This window comes from Eriocheir sinensis, chromosome 38, assembly GCF_024679095.1.
Source record: "Eriocheir sinensis breed Jianghai 21 chromosome 38, ASM2467909v1, whole genome shotgun sequence".
Classification (NCBI taxonomy): domain Eukaryota; kingdom Metazoa; phylum Arthropoda; class Malacostraca; order Decapoda; family Varunidae; genus Eriocheir; species Eriocheir sinensis.
The window spans coordinates 7,662,059-7,678,918 of NC_066546.1; the positions used below are offsets into that span (position 1 = coordinate 7,662,059).

The window sequence follows — 16,860 nt, forward strand, 5'->3', positions numbered from 1 at the left end:
GAAATTTCATCTGGTAACACTGCCAGTGGTTAATAGAAGCATTTTTTTTATGGCATACCTCGCTTAAAACCCGCTGTCCTTCTACATACATACTAAATAGGGTGATAGGTAGTTGTGATCAGTCTGGGTCTTTCTGTAACCAACAATCCATGAAGAATAGGTGAGAATATGAACTGAAATGAGTGTGTCTTTTATCCGGGGCGCCACACCTCCATTCCTGGCCTCTTGATTGGTGCTTTCTGGCGCCACAAGGGTCACCTTCAGGAATGACCGCTGCTACAACAGATCATTTTATTAATTCCCATCCCCCCATAGATGAAATGCCAAAAGCCGGTATTCTTAATTAAATGCTTTCAACTCTCAAATCAGTTATTTCCAAAGGCCCAAGAGATAGGAATTGCGTTCTCATGTGTCATTTCATAGTATAGAAATCATATATCACGGCACCAACTATAAATAAAATTCGCCTGCGCCACTAAAGCAGGAGTCGTCGAAGAGGCCCCTCAAGACAGCCTAGGACGGCTATACCCGCGCTAGAGGCATAAAAAAAGCCTTGTCAAAATAGCACCGGGTCAGAAAACTACCCATAACCCCACGAAACAACCCACAACCCTACGAAAGCCTTGCCAAATGGGTGTGCTTGAGCGACAAAATGTTTAGTGAAATACATGTCCCAAAGCATCGTGGTGAAGCTTAGCTGGAATGACTTTGAGGGGGTCGGATATGATGTGAGCTGCGGTGCGGTACTGAAAGGAATCATATGTACTTTGTCACAAATTTTATTCCCATTTTAAATAACGATAATGTAGAAATATTGCATAATACTATTGACCATGCCAACATTATTTGTTCCTATACAACTAACACTCCCAAGAGGCCGGCTGTATTGGCTTTGTACACTGTAATGTAAGTACTAGACAACAGAGCTAAAATCACATAATTGAATGGCTGAAGCATTTAGTACATGAACAGCAACAAATATTATTGCCATAGATGGAACTTAAGTGCTTGTAATGTATGGAAAATATTGGACGTGAATTGCAAACATGGCTGTGAATGAAAGCAATAACATAAATGCATTACTCACATTACTGATCTGATTCTTTATGTTTAATCCCAGACTCAAGTGACTTAGCATACCACGAGGACAACGTTAGACACAGACATAAGGGTACCATCAACACAAGACATGGACATGTAATTGTAAAATCAACCTAATATCTCTGGATAACACAGGTGGACGAAACACATTTTTGACACCAGAACCTGAACCTCTTTTTGTCAACACATACCACGAAACACAAGCACCCGAGGGGTTTGGTGCACAATGAACACCACAAAACAACAACACACTAACACAAATACAACCTAGAGGTATGTGTATTGCTTAAACACTAAACCATAATACCTCCTGAAATTAATTCGATGCTTTCAGGTGCAATAGTGAGTTTGCTAAGCTTACTTGCAAGATAATAAGGGGAAAGGTCTGAATGAAGCCCTTAAGAAGAAGCAAATGCAAAGTTAGGTCAGAGCTTTTCTCTCCCTCAAGAAAGAAACGTTCCACCCCCTCCAACTAAGATAACGTAAAAGGCCAACTCTTGGGAAAGGAATGCTGTAACACCTGCAGTCCTAAGATATGTATACCAGGGTCAGAATACCATAACCTAAAGGAAGTGCGCTAACTAAATGTATGACCCAAGAAATTTTACGGCTACATAGCACAACAAAAACGTGGCAGCTCATCGGCTAAAAAAATTGCAAACTGTCTTTTCAGAGCTTTAAAATATACTGATAAAATGGAAGAAAATGTGTTAATACTTGTTGTATGATTTTTGTAAAATTCCATGTTTAAAAAAGTGGTGTTTAAATAATAAAAGATCAACACTGAAACCTGCATCCAGAAAATATTATGCTATCAGATCTTGCAGAACCTAATAACATACTAAAAAGGTACAAGAAAATATGGCAACAGCTGTACCTAAATTAAACAAACAGGTAAACAAGCAAATAAATAGATGAATAAATGAATTAATAAAATGTAATGAGATATGTAGGGGGGAAAATTTCACAGTCAAATTTGTGAGGTAAAAATTATTGCACAAAATCACCTCCTTCTCTTTAAATTATATCTACATGCATACATCATGAATAAGCACCTTGTGTATATGTCAACAATAAACCTTTGCTTCACTAGTTATCTGCATATGATGATGTACCATGTGGTCAAAACATTAATAAATATCATGAACTGTTTATAGTCTCAGATCAGTTCCCTAATCTCATGTGTTTCCCTCATCAGCTCTGATCAAAGACTTAACCACTACTAAGATCCAAGGGCATTGATGCGTGATTCCTAAGTACAGATGCAGGACGTAATGTTTGCTGGTGGCACACATCAATACCATCACCATACGACTAGCCATGGTAAACAAATCCTCAGAATGGTCTGAAGTCAAAAGCTCAGCATCTCTAAAATTTCCTTATATAATTGAACAATTTTTGTGAAGCCATATTCTATTACAGCATCCACTTTAGGAAAAAAAAAAAAAAAAAAAAAAAAAAAAAAAAAAGCATCGATAAATATAAATAAACAAAAATAATAACAATAACAATAATGATGATTACAATATGGGTTACAATAAGTATAATAATAATAAAAACTATCATTGATGTTACTGACACATTTTCCATGTCCTAAAAGGTGGACATGGCCCTGATCTTGGGAAACAAAAAAACAGTTGCATTTAGAGGATGAGTTCCCACCTGAAATGTACCATAATACACACACACACACACACACACACACACGAATGCATGCACACACACATGAATGCATACACACACACACACACACAACAATAGCAGATATATGAGAAAATAACATGAGCACTGCTCCATTCCTCTCTGTTACAACAAGGTAAACAACCAGATAATTCAACCCTTAATTCACATTCAACACAGCCAACCGTTCAGCCACGATTCCTGTCTAGTTACACCAGACTCAGAACAGCGCAGGATCCAGGTCTATGACTTTTGACCTTTTGGAAAAAAAGTTAGGCAATAGTTAGACTGCCACATCCACCCCAAGACTCCTACATTGTAGGACCATGATGGGCTGCTTACACCATACAATGAAGTGGGTGATGGAGTTGCCAATTCCTGATGTCAGGAACATTCAATTCAAAATGGTATGAGTTATAATATTAATAAATACTCTAGATATAACTTTTAGCATAACCATGTACTTTACAAATGCACACATGAATTTCTGCACTCATATATATGCAAATATGTACATACACAGCCAAAGTCCCTTTTTCTCTAATTTATAAAAAAAAAATTTGACAGACATTTTTTCCTTTCTTATTTACATATTATCAAGTCATTCATCCAAACACTTCATAAACTCTCAAGCAGAGGATTCAATACAAGATGGTGAGCTCACTCGTAACACCTCCGGTATTTTCAAGAACAGATATATTGCAAAATACAACATACTGATTTATTAGTTAAGAATATAAAAGCTTCATTATATACAAATCCTCCTCCCAATATATAAACACAATGTCTCAAAATTTGTCATATATTGGGAAAAGGTGAGCAATAAAAGGAGGCAAAATGTTACTCCACACCTCATGCTAGTCTATTTTTTTATGGAGGTGCCCCTTTTCCACGGAAAGTTTCCTGCCAGCTGATTGGTTGAATATACATGTCTGAATATGTCATTTTATTTGAAATAATTATCAGGTAATGTAAACCAACACTTATCTACTAACTTGAATCTCTCCCTCCAATATATGTAACGTCACTTTAAAATTATAAGGAACAGAGATAATGAACAGTGTGCAGGAAAGTGATGCCTCAGTATGTTGACATCAGTTGGCAGAGTCAGCAACACAAGCATGTGCTCTGATGCACTTTACTTCATGTGTATTTCCACCTATTTTATCACAAACTGAGACAAGCTACACTGTGAACAAATAAAACATAATTATGATTTTTTTTTAAGTACACAGTTTACTCAAATGACTTAGATGAAAGCATGAGTGTATGCATTTTAGCAGTAGGTTGTTTAGTGAACCTATTCAGTAGATCACATTACACCAAATAATACAAAAGCATTTTCCCACATCTGAAATTACGAAACTAATGTCACATGAAAAAGTACATTTGGAGAAGCCAGCATCCAAACACACGCTCGTGTTGCTGACTTGCGTGACTGATGCCAACAAAGTGAGACTCGCCACTTTCCACCACATTACTACTTCAAATTCTTTTTACTCGTTATCATTTTAAAAAACCTAATATATATCAAAGGAAGAGATTTAACTTAGCAAATAAGTGTTGGTGGACACTACCTGGTAATTATTTTAAATAAAATGATGTATTCAGACATCATCTATTCAGTCAATCAGCTGGCAGGAAACTTTCCATAGAAAAATGCACCTCTGCAGGCTAGTGCATTTTTGCCTCAATAAAAAGTATACTATTGGAAGGTAATTTGGCCACTTTTATGTCGATTAAATGAGATAAAGTACAGGGAATTCAGAGGATAAGTGAACACTGCCATAGTATGCATTGGTAGATGAATGTTACAGCGTAGTACTAGTAAGGAACTGACCGTCACCCCGCCTGTCCTCACCTGGCCTACTCACTCCTCCGCAGGGACATCGGCCACTACAGCCGCAGCATTGTATTGCACCTGCACCACGTCTCCTCCCACATTGATGAGACACTGACCCTACAAAGACAAAAAGGGAAAGAATACATGTGGTGCTCACTCACAATATTTGCATGCTTTATAATAAGTAATAATAATAATAATAATAAGTATAATAATAGTAATAAGTAATAATAATAGTAAGTGTTGAATTTATCTGAACCTAGAATGTAAACTTTAAAAGACTGGTAAAGAAGAAAATGTAGACTTACCTGATTTTTGTAAGGGTTGTGGAGGAGGACACACTCGGACATGAAGTAGGCAATCATTGCATTGCCCCCGAGAGCTGCCACGTGAGCCCGGACCAGCGCCAAGACCTCTGTCACAAAGCTCCCCATGAACCCACTCAGTCCACCACTCTGTGTACAAGGAATAGGAGACACAATAAACAAACCATCTCAACAGCCGTGACTATACACACCATAAGGCACACAACAGACAATCAATCTCAGCAGCCTAGACTATACATTTTATTATTTATTGCTGCATTTATTGGTGGATGAAACAAACAGCATACAAGACAAATACTGATGAAGAGGTATATTCTCCAAACAATCAAACAGTCAGTCAATAGAAGCACACAGCAGTGGGGATCTCCTCCTTCAGTCTCACCTCCTTGATGCTCGTTGACTCTCGGATGAAAAAGAAGTTAAGGTTGCCGAGGTAAGACTCTATGCGCGCCCCGGGGATGTAGGAGAGGGGAGTTATCTCCACACCATACCTCTCTTTCGGGGTATACTGAGGAGGAAGATGAAGCTATATTGAACAGACAAGAATAATGAGATGAACTTGTACTCTCATTTATCCCTAATACAGCCATGGCCACTTCTGGATTATGACTGTGACTGGAGATCAATCTTAACTAAATAGCTTCCAAATCTTTTATACCCACTGAAAATAACTTTGTGGGTGCATTCTTCTTAATCAATACATTTCACAAACACTTATAACATCAAGGCAAAACACACAGAAATTAAATAAAGTTAGAGAATAACCAGGAAAATGTAACCAGTCAACAAAGGGAAAATACACCCCCCAAAAAATCAAACAAATTACAACAAAATATAAAAAAATCCCAAAGAATCAACACAAAGACACACAAATAAATTAAAATCACATAAAGTAAACGATTAAAACTTACATGACAATACGTGTACTTGGGGTAATTTCTGGAGCGAAGGGAAGACCGCGCAGAGGAGGTGGTGGAGCTGATGGAGGTGGAGGAGGGGATTGAGTGGAAAGAGGAGACTGGGGTGATGGACAGTGCCCCCGCAACCCCCCCCACGGCTGGCCTGGTGGTGGTGGTAGTGGTGGAGGGCTGTGTGGGGGGTGTGGTGGTCGAGGCTGTGGTGGTGGTGGTGGTGCTGGTCTTTGGTTTGCTGGTTTCCTCAGAGGCCGGGACAACCTCCTCCATCTTAAAGATCATCTCTCCATCATCTGTTGGGTGAGCTTGAGTAATGTTATTATAATTGATCGGTTTACTTTACATATTCATTTAGTCATCCATGTATCAATTTATTTCTCTATTTATGTGAGGGTCAACATAAAGAGAAAATATGAAAAGTATAAAACTGAGAGAAGTGATGAATGACAAGATAAAGCAGAAAGTATTTGAATTAAGGTTGCATGTATCTTTGTTTTCATGTTTACTTTTCCTTAACTTATTTCAACGTCTATATTGATCCTAGAAATACAAATCCAAGTCATGCAAAAATATGGGTCACAGTAAGGGAGTCAAAGTATAAGTGAACAGTCATCATACCTTGCTTAGCCTTCTTCTGCGGGACTTCCGGGTGAGTGGAGAGTGGGGCCGCTGGGGCTGGGGTGGGGTTGACCTGGGGGAAGGCTGGGGCGTGGGACGGTGCGCCCTGACCCAGAACCATCCCGAAGAGACTAATTTGTATCTCGTCCTCCTCTGGCAACTCAACGTTCACCTGCAGGCCTGATATGATGCACGGCGAGAGTTTGCGCACCTTGAAGTAAACACTCTGCAGGGAAAAAGTAAACATTTATTTATATTTTTCACGATACCGAGTAATTTCTCAAACACATAAAATTCTGCATTTACAACAAATTCTACCTAAGTAGCATGAGCCTACAAATCAGTTATCATTTCATTATTCCATTTCCTGAAGAGATGAAAATGAAAACACAGAAAAAAATTAAAGAAAAACTGAACACTGAGACGGGCCACATTACCATTCACACACATACACACACAAAAAATAATAATAATGAATAAATTAATAAATAAATAAATAATAAACAAACAGTAATAAGAATAATAAGATTAATAAATAAGAGAATACACACACACATGCATAAAAGCCCACCTGAAGAAGCTTGTCAAAATAGTGGTTGAATACATTATGGCTGAGGATGGCCGGCACTTTCGCCCGCCACACACGTGTAAACATCTGCAGGTTGGTGACGATTGTTTCGGTGGGCACACCTGGGGGAAGCTGGGTCGTCACTGCCACCAGATGGACCGGCGGACTGCCCTCCACCAAAAGATCAATCATTTCTGCATCTTCCATGTCATCCAGCTGTTGGAATGACCAAGATATTAACCATGGCATATTGACAGGTCAAATTTAAACAGTGTGTTACCTTTGTTGATCCAGACCCAAATTAGACCAGAGTGGTATAAACACTCATGAAACAAACAAAGTTGAGGTTAGGAGAGTAGGTTCATAATACAAATTTGCATGGTACCAAACTTAAAAATAGAAGCAATTAAATATTTCAATTCAAGCTACAATAAGATATAGATGGAAAATTTAACATTGATTTACAGCTTCATCCTGAACAGCTCACCTCCAGGACTGATGTATCTTTGTTCCCTGATGAAAGGTCAATCTCAGGAAGGTCATCCTCAGAGTCCTCGGTGTCTGACTGGCCTGCTTCTTCATGTCCCAACTCCTGGAGAACCAAAGAGTGTAGTGAAGGTTGAGAAGGTAGGGATAAATAATCAGTGAGCCTTGGATCAGCTTTCATAACTTAAAAATAAAAAAATCATTGAGAAAACTCAACATTCATATCCCACATCTTCCTGGTTTTTTGATTTTACATACTCTTAAGACTTCAATGAATCATTAAGGTTTGCATCCAGATCACATTTTATGCCATCATTCATCACTCTTTTATGGAAAACTTTTTACTTATCATCACTGGTCCAAGAAATCAAATCCTATCCCTCTCAAAAGGACAACCTGACACTGCTATGATTCTCATGATTCATTACAAACACATTACCATAATACAAACCATTCTTCTTTTGGAAACTGTTAAAACTGCCGCTACCTGCCAGAAACTTTTATCATCCTAAAAATGACAACCCAACACTTACAGGCTTCCCTAAGACAACACAAATAATGCCCCGCAATCTGAGCCCCATAAAACCTGACACCTATGGCCATTACCGCGGGCACATGCTTGAGGCCGTAGCACTCCTTGTTTCGGGCGATGGTGGCGTGGAGAAGTCTCTGCACCTCCACCCGCCGCCTCTCGTCGTCCTGCCCTGACCCGCCTGAGGTTACTCGAGGCACTGGAGGGGGCGGGAGGGCTGACAGGAACACTGCCGTCGCCGTTGCCACCCCAACAATGAGCCGCTCGCCCACCGTCACACGCACCCGCAACCCAAAGAGTGCATTCATCCCTTTGATCTGTAATTGAGTGGCCAATAAAAAAAAATGTCCTTCATGTTTCATAGTAATGGGAATTGTTTGTATGGAATTACGAACCAAGATCTAACTATTTACATATTATATCTTCTGATGTATTGGTGAAAGAAATGCCCTACATGTTAAACAGTGATGGGTATTATTTGTACGGGATTGCAAACCAAGACCTATCTATCTATATACTGCATTTTTTGGTGTATTAGTGTGTTGATTGTTGCTGGGGGGGGTCCAGTCCCTAACCACATCATCTGCATAAAATCAAATAAGCATTACCACACACCTTCATCTTGTTAATGAGGTGTTTGTGGAGCTCATACTCAAGGAATGGCAGTGAGTCAGATATCTCCTTGGCATTGAGTTCCCCCTTGAGGTCCTTCTTGGGTCTGGCAACTCTGGCCTGGATGAGACAACCAATGCCTGGAAGGAGAATAATGAGTTCCTAAATTATCATACAACACAGATGGATTTTTTTTTTTTTTTTTTTTTTAACCCTGTTGCACATATTCCACATAAATACTAATTTTTATATTATTTTTAGGGGTAAATAAAAAAATACGAAAAAAGTGCAACCTGGCATGACCCCTATCGATGACAAAAGACAACACTGTACGGGTTAATCCCTTGACAGCGAATTTCGTACCAGAAGACATCACCAAGCAACAGGAATGGATCAAAAAGTGGCTGCTACAATTCAAATAAGAAAAATGTAAAGTCATGCACTTGGGAGGGGATATCCAGCATACCAATACCACATGGGAAACACCCCACTATCCACCACAGAGGCAGAGAAAGACCTGGGAGTATATGTTACCAGACTACCAGTGAAAGCCAAATCTGTCCCAATCGCAGCAGATAGGTTAAAATACTGAATTACCCAACAAGAGCTTACCAGTGACAGGCAGACCAGTGGGGAGCTCCAAAGTGGTGAAGAGTACATCTGGCACTTTCCCTTTTCTGAAAACAATACATCAGTTATTAATAAAAACAAAAAAGTAAAGATATAATTATATACAGCATTAGAGAGCATGGATCCACGCTCAGCCCTACATAAAGTTTATCTATTAATAAGTCCAGATATCTGAATGTGTTGAGCCCAGTTTCCTTTTGGTGATCTTTTCTGTACAAATAGTGCTTTTTCCTTCCTTTCTGATCTCTTTTTCTATTTACTGAGATTATATATGACTTTCTACATTGGAAGAAAGAGGCTGATAATGGTGATATTGATGCTCCATTATATACTGATTGCTTTTCCCTTTCTTTCTACCTCACTTTTATTTACCGAGACTACATGTGATCTTGGAAAGGGGGCTCATGATAATAATGCTAATGAACAAAAAGCAAACTATTGATTTTCCACTCAGCCATTACCGGGGCAGCAATGTTCTCTCACCTGCAAACGGCACACTTGGAGATCTTGACCCTGAACGGAAGAGACGTCTCGGAGTATGGCACGTGGCACATGGCACAGAGGGGAGGAAGGGAGGGAGCAGTGGTGGGGTGTTGGGGGCAGCCTGTGGTGGGGTTGGTGGTGGTCTGGGAGGGACCGCTGCTGCTGCTGCCACCCCCTTCACCACACACCCCGTCCTCTATACAGGGGTGACTGCGGCTCATGCATGTCTGGCAGGGAGATAACAGTGTCACTTGGAAAGTATAGCTGAGTCACCCTCAAAATAAACAAAATGAATATCTAGATGCACAAAATGCAATTCTTTCGCTATCAAAACAGAAAAAATATTCAGCATTAAAAAAGTATTAACTCACAAAATGATGATGAGACCAAATCAGAAAAGAGCATCTCATGAGTGTAAAAGGATGCTTATTGCTTGTCTGTCAATCAAATATCATTCACCTGTTAAAATTTCATATTTATCTGTAAAATATTTAGATACACTTCCCTAAGACACATGATGAGATGACTGGAGGTGAAAACAAACAAAATGTCATCACAAGAACCATCAAACAAGTCAGTGTCTGCAAAGTAGCAGGCATTTGAAGGCTGTATAACTTATTCTCATTTCAAAGCCAAAACTTAATACAGCTGCATGATTATATAAAAGGAACATAATGTAAAGCAGCATAATACAGGCAGCACATATGACTGATTATCTTAATTTGTCAGCCAATATCAAATTCATATATAAGTTTTGATGTAGTACAAGATATTTTCTCCAGACTTTGGAAATTTAACAGGTGAGTGAAGGGAAAGTTTTGCTCCCAAGTCACTTTCCAAGCTCTGAGCAGTGCCATAGAGTGCTGTACATCATGCAGTGAGGCACGTAGTACTTCTCATCACTTTAATCACTTCCACTATAAAATAATGCTCTCACGAGATACCATGTCATTGATAGAAAAAGTCAAAACGTATGTTTTTATGCTGATATTTGCCTGCAGGGAAAACCTGGTTATGACTGTGCAGTCTGTGGAGGGACTATTGGGGAAGGGAAGCTGCCTGCCGACTTGCTACTCAAACACGTCAGCTTAGCTATGCAAGGATTGTGATGAACAGGCTCACAGCTTTCTCCGCTAATAACCGTCACCACATTAAAATGATAAATTCACACAGTCTTGAAAACCAGGTTTGGGAATATTATGGTAGATCAGAGTTGTAGAATTCTCATTAGGAAAAATATATTTATGAATCTATAATGCATACTCATTCCAATAACATGAAAAATATTCATACATAATCAAAGATTATTTGAAAGCTATAAAAATAAATGACAATTACCTGAAGCTTTTGAAGGGCATCCGTCATTAAGGAAAATTAATGATAATTTGGCTTTATTTAGTGATCAATGAAAATTTTATGTAACATGAAGAAAATCTACTTTTGAACTGCTCACAACTTGTACATTGTCATATTTTATATAAATATAATTACTAAATAATAATCCTGTCTTGATCTTCAAGTTTTGAAGCAGATATATATGTGCAGAAAAAAATGTAGGAAATCCATTACCAGGCGATCATAATAACAGCTTTACAAACCCCACACAGGAGTGCTACGTGATGGTGCAGGACCCAACCATGTCTACATCCACCTCTGCTGAGGGTGTGGCCCACCACCAAGCTCCAAGGGGTGTGCCCACTCATCTCCACCACCACCACCACCACCAACATCTCACCTCTCACCAACAGTTTATTCCATCAACCAACACTAACACTACTGTCTTTTCCTCTAGAGGGGAGGGACAAGTCATGGGTTTTAAGACTGGAAAACTTACCAATACTATGTACAGTATTCACATACTCCTATCACATACTTTCACAGGCTACATAAAAAAATTATGATAATCCCAGTTCCTGATTTAATAGGATAGAACATATCTAAGGAAATAGTGAGAAGGTTTGTGAGAGATTGAAATCACTAAATTATTTGGCACTACTTTTCTATATTAAAAAGACAACATTTACTTATTAAACTAATGAAAACATTAGTGGCCTAGAAACTGTAGGCACAAAGCTGTGATGCAAAACTCAAGGGAGATAAAGGACAGTGCAAGTGAAAATACCATACAGTAGCTGCTCACTTGGCCATGCTAACAGAGCAGATCAAAACCATGATAAAAAAAAAGTTATATATATATATATATATATATATATATATATATATATATATATATATATATATATATATATATATATATATATATATATATATATATATATATATATATATATATATATATATATATATATATATATATATATATATATATATATATATATATATATATATATATATATATATATATATATATATATATATATATATATATATATATATATATATATATATATATATATATATATATATATATATATATATATATATATATATATATATATATATATATATATATATATATATATATATATATATATATATATATATATATATATATATATATATATATATATATATATATATATATATATATATATATATATATATATATATATATATATATATATATATATATATATATATTATATATAATGTAAATGCTATATATAATTCAAATTTTCAGCAAACATTCACACTGGCTAAAGGCATTTAAAGTAGCTAATCCTTCAGTGAAGAAACTGAAAAACATATTCCACTACTAAGGTGATGAGAAAATATCCTTTCACTACACAGCTGCTGTAAGCAAGACACAATGGCAAGAACTGGTACAGCTAAGTGTTCACTAAACTAATAAGCAAATAATTGAACCATGAACCACTAATACTAGCTTGTCAGATATTTCCAGACAAAAACAGGTAAACAATGACAAAGTTTGTAATGCAAATGCACACACACACACTCACTCACTCACACACACACACAAAAGTAGAAAATCAAATGTTTGGATAACTAGGGGAAAAATAATGGCAGAAAATGCATTAAAAATAGGATTTAAAATAATAGAAATTGAGGCATAACGACTATTAGTTTGGTGGATCCATGATCTACAAAGGGAAAACATGCCTGACTCCTCACAAAGTATATTCATCAAAAGAAGCATTGCATTCCTGTAGTGGTGAGTGCAATGAGCAGGCAAAAATGCAAGACTTAGAAAAGTGAAAGGGGAAAAAGAGAAAGGGGCACTGAATGAGAGGGGGAGGAAAAGGAATGTGTTCAGTGCAGTGGTGCTGATGATCCTTCTTCCAGTGGACAATGATGAGTCCCCCCCCCAAAATCATGAAAATCATCAAAAACAGATGAACTCTTGTAAAGAACAAATTAATATTTCAATAAACCATTTATAGAAGCATTCTGATGAGTTTTTACTCCCCTCAAACTAAAATTGAAGAATCTGTTGAATCATTCACATTCTGTGATTTAATAAATTCATTATTATTTTCACTGATCCATTCAACTTGGCTTGATGCTTATTGTAACCAGTAATGTATGTTATTATAAGCTCATCTAATCAATAACTTCATCAGCAGTTAAAGTTATTCCAGTAATCAAATCAACTGCCAACAAAAAATCAATACTAAGGAAGCCACGTCCATGATGAGTCCCCTGGAAGAAGGTCTGGCAAGTGTCTAGCAGTCAGGAGGCAGACAGAGAGGAGAGCAAGGTACTCACAACAAATCGTTTAAGAGGGCGAGGGCTTGATACTCTATGCCTCAAGCACACCTATGGAGATTTTTAAAAGTAGGTCACGGTCCTCACTCCCTCCCTCAACTCCTGCCTAGTACTCCCCACCTCCCCACACCAACTGACAAGACTCTAAACACTCCCCAAAAATGATTCCACACCTCCTGTCACTCACTCACTCATCCCCTCAACAATGGCTCTGAGTAATGAGGTTAACGGAGTGAATGGGGAGGAGTTTTAGGGTAAAATGATAAACAATCCCTGACACAAAGATTGGCTCAGGATACACCAGATAAAACATTCATGGGGCAGCTGTGAAGAGCTGAATCATGTCTACTTAATGTGACCTCAAATACAGTGTGCACTTAAACACGCATCTTAAAACGTAATAAATGGAGACAGCCACTATTTTACTGCTCACCCACAACTCTCACTAAACTCCTAATTCTAACAGTTTTCCTTCTACAGAGTACAGATAAAAGTAGAAGTTGGACAGTTCTCTTTCATAATCCTCCATAAAACACTGTGAGACTCAATGCAAGTAGTAAAGGTAACTGAGTCACTAATGTAACACACCAGTGACTAACTCAGAGGCACCTGCATCCATAGTGGTTGACTGCAGTGAACCTGACATAACAAACTACTTGTGGGGGGACACCTCTTCAGTGTTAACCTTCAAGGGTTATTATTTTTTGTGTGGTTGCAATGTAAATCTACAACATATTGTAAATACGACAGCTGTAAGTAAGAAAACTACTATATACTGCTTTCATTCTCAGTGAGAGTGGAATGAGATTACAGATGATAATTACAATAAATAAGAGTCAAATGTTCTAAAGGCTTATGGAGACCATAATTAACATAACATTAAACTGAAAGCATTAAAAAAACTATGAAAAGAATGTAAAGTGTACTTTGAATACGATTTAGTCTTTGAAAATACTAAAAATACTATCACACTGAAGTGTAAGATAAGGTCAATCAGCTGTATAACCCCCATGTAACCTCTACCCATCCTATGTATCCCCAGGAACAAAATCTCTTATTGTAGAAGAGATGGAATAACTTGAATGGTATTTAGCATCATGATTAGTGCGCAAACACTGAGAACAAAACATGACACTTAAAATATTAGACAGGATGAAAACAGGTGGACCAAGGCAGACTGACTGACCTGTGAGCCTGTGTGTCCATCCTTGCAAGCCTGAACCTTCCCTGGTGCCTGCTGGGGTACTCCTCCCTGCTGCATGAGTTGCTGCTGTTGTTGTTGCTCAAAATCTTTGCGGTCAAGAGAGAGAGTCATGGGGTCACGGAGGGATCTGGGCAGCCCAGATATGCCGCCAACGCCATCTGAGTCCAAGTAGCGTAAGCTGATCACTGCAGCTGTGCCAGTGGCGTTTAGCACAATCACTTCATCACTATGGAGAGATGACCATTAATTGATGACCATGACCAAATCCATCATTGTTGTTTTCCATTCACACACCAAACAAGGTTATTTTTGTACTACTTCCTACTTTAACATCTGAAGTGGAAGATCTTTATGAAATCTTTAGAATTTTCTCAGTTACTACGACACTCAAGATTCCTTCTTCTTGTATTTGATTTATTCTGAATCTAAATACTATAGTGAGGTTTTTTTCCCATTACATGATCTCTCACAGGCCATGGTATGCAAAACTCCGGTCCGGAATCACTGTCTAACGCATGTCTCACACACTAATTAAACGACTAATTATTGGGGAGCAAATGTCAGGGGTACATCACTTCATTCATTCACCACCTCCACCCCCAGCCGTCCCCCAGAGCAAGCCTCCACATAGCTACCATTCCTATTCCAATGCCACGCCCCTCCATGGATGAATCAACTTGTCCCCACCATGAGTTACTTGGGCGTCTCCTTGGTCCTTTGGTCTCCTCCACTTGACAAGCATAGTTCATAGGTACAGGTAACTCTCGATTTACACGAGTTTGGTTTACGCGTTTTTGAAATAACGCTGGGTCCAAAATCCAAATAAATGTTTAATTTACATGTTTTTTCACTTATACGCGACATTTTATGGAGTGGCCACCATATGTCTCACGCAACAGGACTCACACGGCGCCACGGCCACACAGCTGAGCTCAGTTCTTCCCGCGCACCACTTGAACAACAATACAGAGCCCACGCTGCCACGCTACTCAACAATAGGGGTGGGCAGGTACCAGTACCAGCTATACAGTACGGTAACGGTACCAGACTGCTCGGTACTGGTACCAATACTAGCCAGTCGCTCATGGTGTCCCTCATTTCTTCCTCACACGAGTGAGGCTGACACTGAGTGCCTGATTTGATATCTCAGTGATATGGATACACACTCTCTCTCTCTCTCTCTCTCTCTCTCTCTCTCTCTCTCTCTCTCTCTCTCTCTCTCTCTCTCTCTCTCTCTCTCTCTCTCTCTCTCTCTCCACTAAATGAAGTGAATATTTATTTTTTGATAGCTACCTACCTCCTGTTTGATTTACATTGTTTTTGATTTACGCGACCTCTTCAAGGACACAATACTCACGTAAATCAAGAGTTACCAGTACTCAGCAGTCGGGTCAGTCAGCCCGAGTCTTGCCCCCCTACTTGCCTGATGGTGGTGAACTCCTCGTAGCCCAGCACAACATTGCAGGCCAGGGCACGCGTGTGGGACCGAATCTCCATCCTGAGCTGCGTCCACCAGTTGTCTCGGGTCTCCACCTCCTCAGGGGTGTGCGGCCGGTCCAGCAGCTTCACGGATCGGGCGCTGACGGTTCCCCCTGCAAGTCATGGCACATTTAGGTACATGTTCAGTGGGCAATGTTCAACCTAACTATGGAATGACTGCTCCTCCTGGCGTCGAGTGTGTATTTCAGTCTGATGTATTTGAGGCACTGTATTATAGATATCATATTGAGGTACTGGATAATACTTCTAATCAAAAAATCAAACAACCTGCATCATAAAATTTAACTGTGCATAATTGCCTAGAAATGTGTAATTGAAATATGACAAATAAGCCCAAAATGAACTTCATATGTGTGTATGGATAAACATAAGCAACAATAATTTCAGAACACCATCTTGAAAGTCCAAGTCTGCATTAATCATTATCAGTGAAGCATAAGTCTTCTTACCAAGGTGAAGAATGAAACCTGAAGGGAAGGCCTTCATGGTGAGGAATGGGTACTCAAGGAGGTCAAAGGACTCCTGCGTCATGAAGGGGCGGTGGTTGGGGGTGGGCAAGGTGCCTCCCCCTACCTTCCCCATTACTCCCCCACCTGAGGAGCCTCCACTCCCTGCCAAGCTGCTTCCTGTCAGGGATGGGGAGAGAGGGTTTGCTTCAATGTGATGCTCTGGTCCT

General features: G+C 38.9%; 1 protein-coding gene across 8 annotated transcripts in view; it reads right to left on the reverse strand.

Moving 5' to 3' along the window:
• Positions 1–16,860, reverse strand: part of LOC127008621 (C2 domain-containing protein 5-like) — a 28,747-nt gene that overhangs the window by 590 nt on the left and 11,297 nt on the right. For 6 of the 8 annotated variants that reach the window (XM_050880869.1, XM_050880868.1, XM_050880861.1 and 3 more), the window contains 14 exons: positions 16,634–16,810; positions 16,108–16,276; positions 14,667–14,910; positions 9,794–10,020; positions 9,293–9,357; positions 8,684–8,820; positions 8,143–8,385; positions 7,538–7,642; positions 7,054–7,266; positions 6,483–6,708; positions 5,862–6,169; positions 5,333–5,458; positions 4,933–5,079; positions 764–4,741 (listed from right to left, as the gene is read on the reverse strand). In XM_050880869.1, the coding sequence (XP_050736826.1) occupies positions 4,652–4,741; positions 4,933–5,079; positions 5,333–5,458; positions 5,862–6,169; positions 6,483–6,708; positions 7,054–7,266; positions 7,538–7,642; positions 8,143–8,385; positions 8,684–8,820; positions 9,293–9,357; positions 9,794–10,020; positions 14,667–14,910; positions 16,108–16,276; positions 16,634–16,810 (2,477 nt within the window). In that variant the 3' untranslated portion in view covers positions 764–4,651. Of the gene's footprint in view, positions 1–763; positions 4,742–4,932; positions 5,080–5,332; positions 5,459–5,861; positions 6,170–6,482; positions 6,709–7,053; positions 7,267–7,537; positions 7,643–8,142; positions 8,386–8,683; positions 8,821–9,292; positions 9,358–9,793; positions 10,021–14,666; positions 14,911–16,107; positions 16,277–16,633; positions 16,811–16,860 lie in introns of those variants that run through there. The other 2 variants (XM_050880866.1, XM_050880867.1) reach the window with 2 other exon arrangements.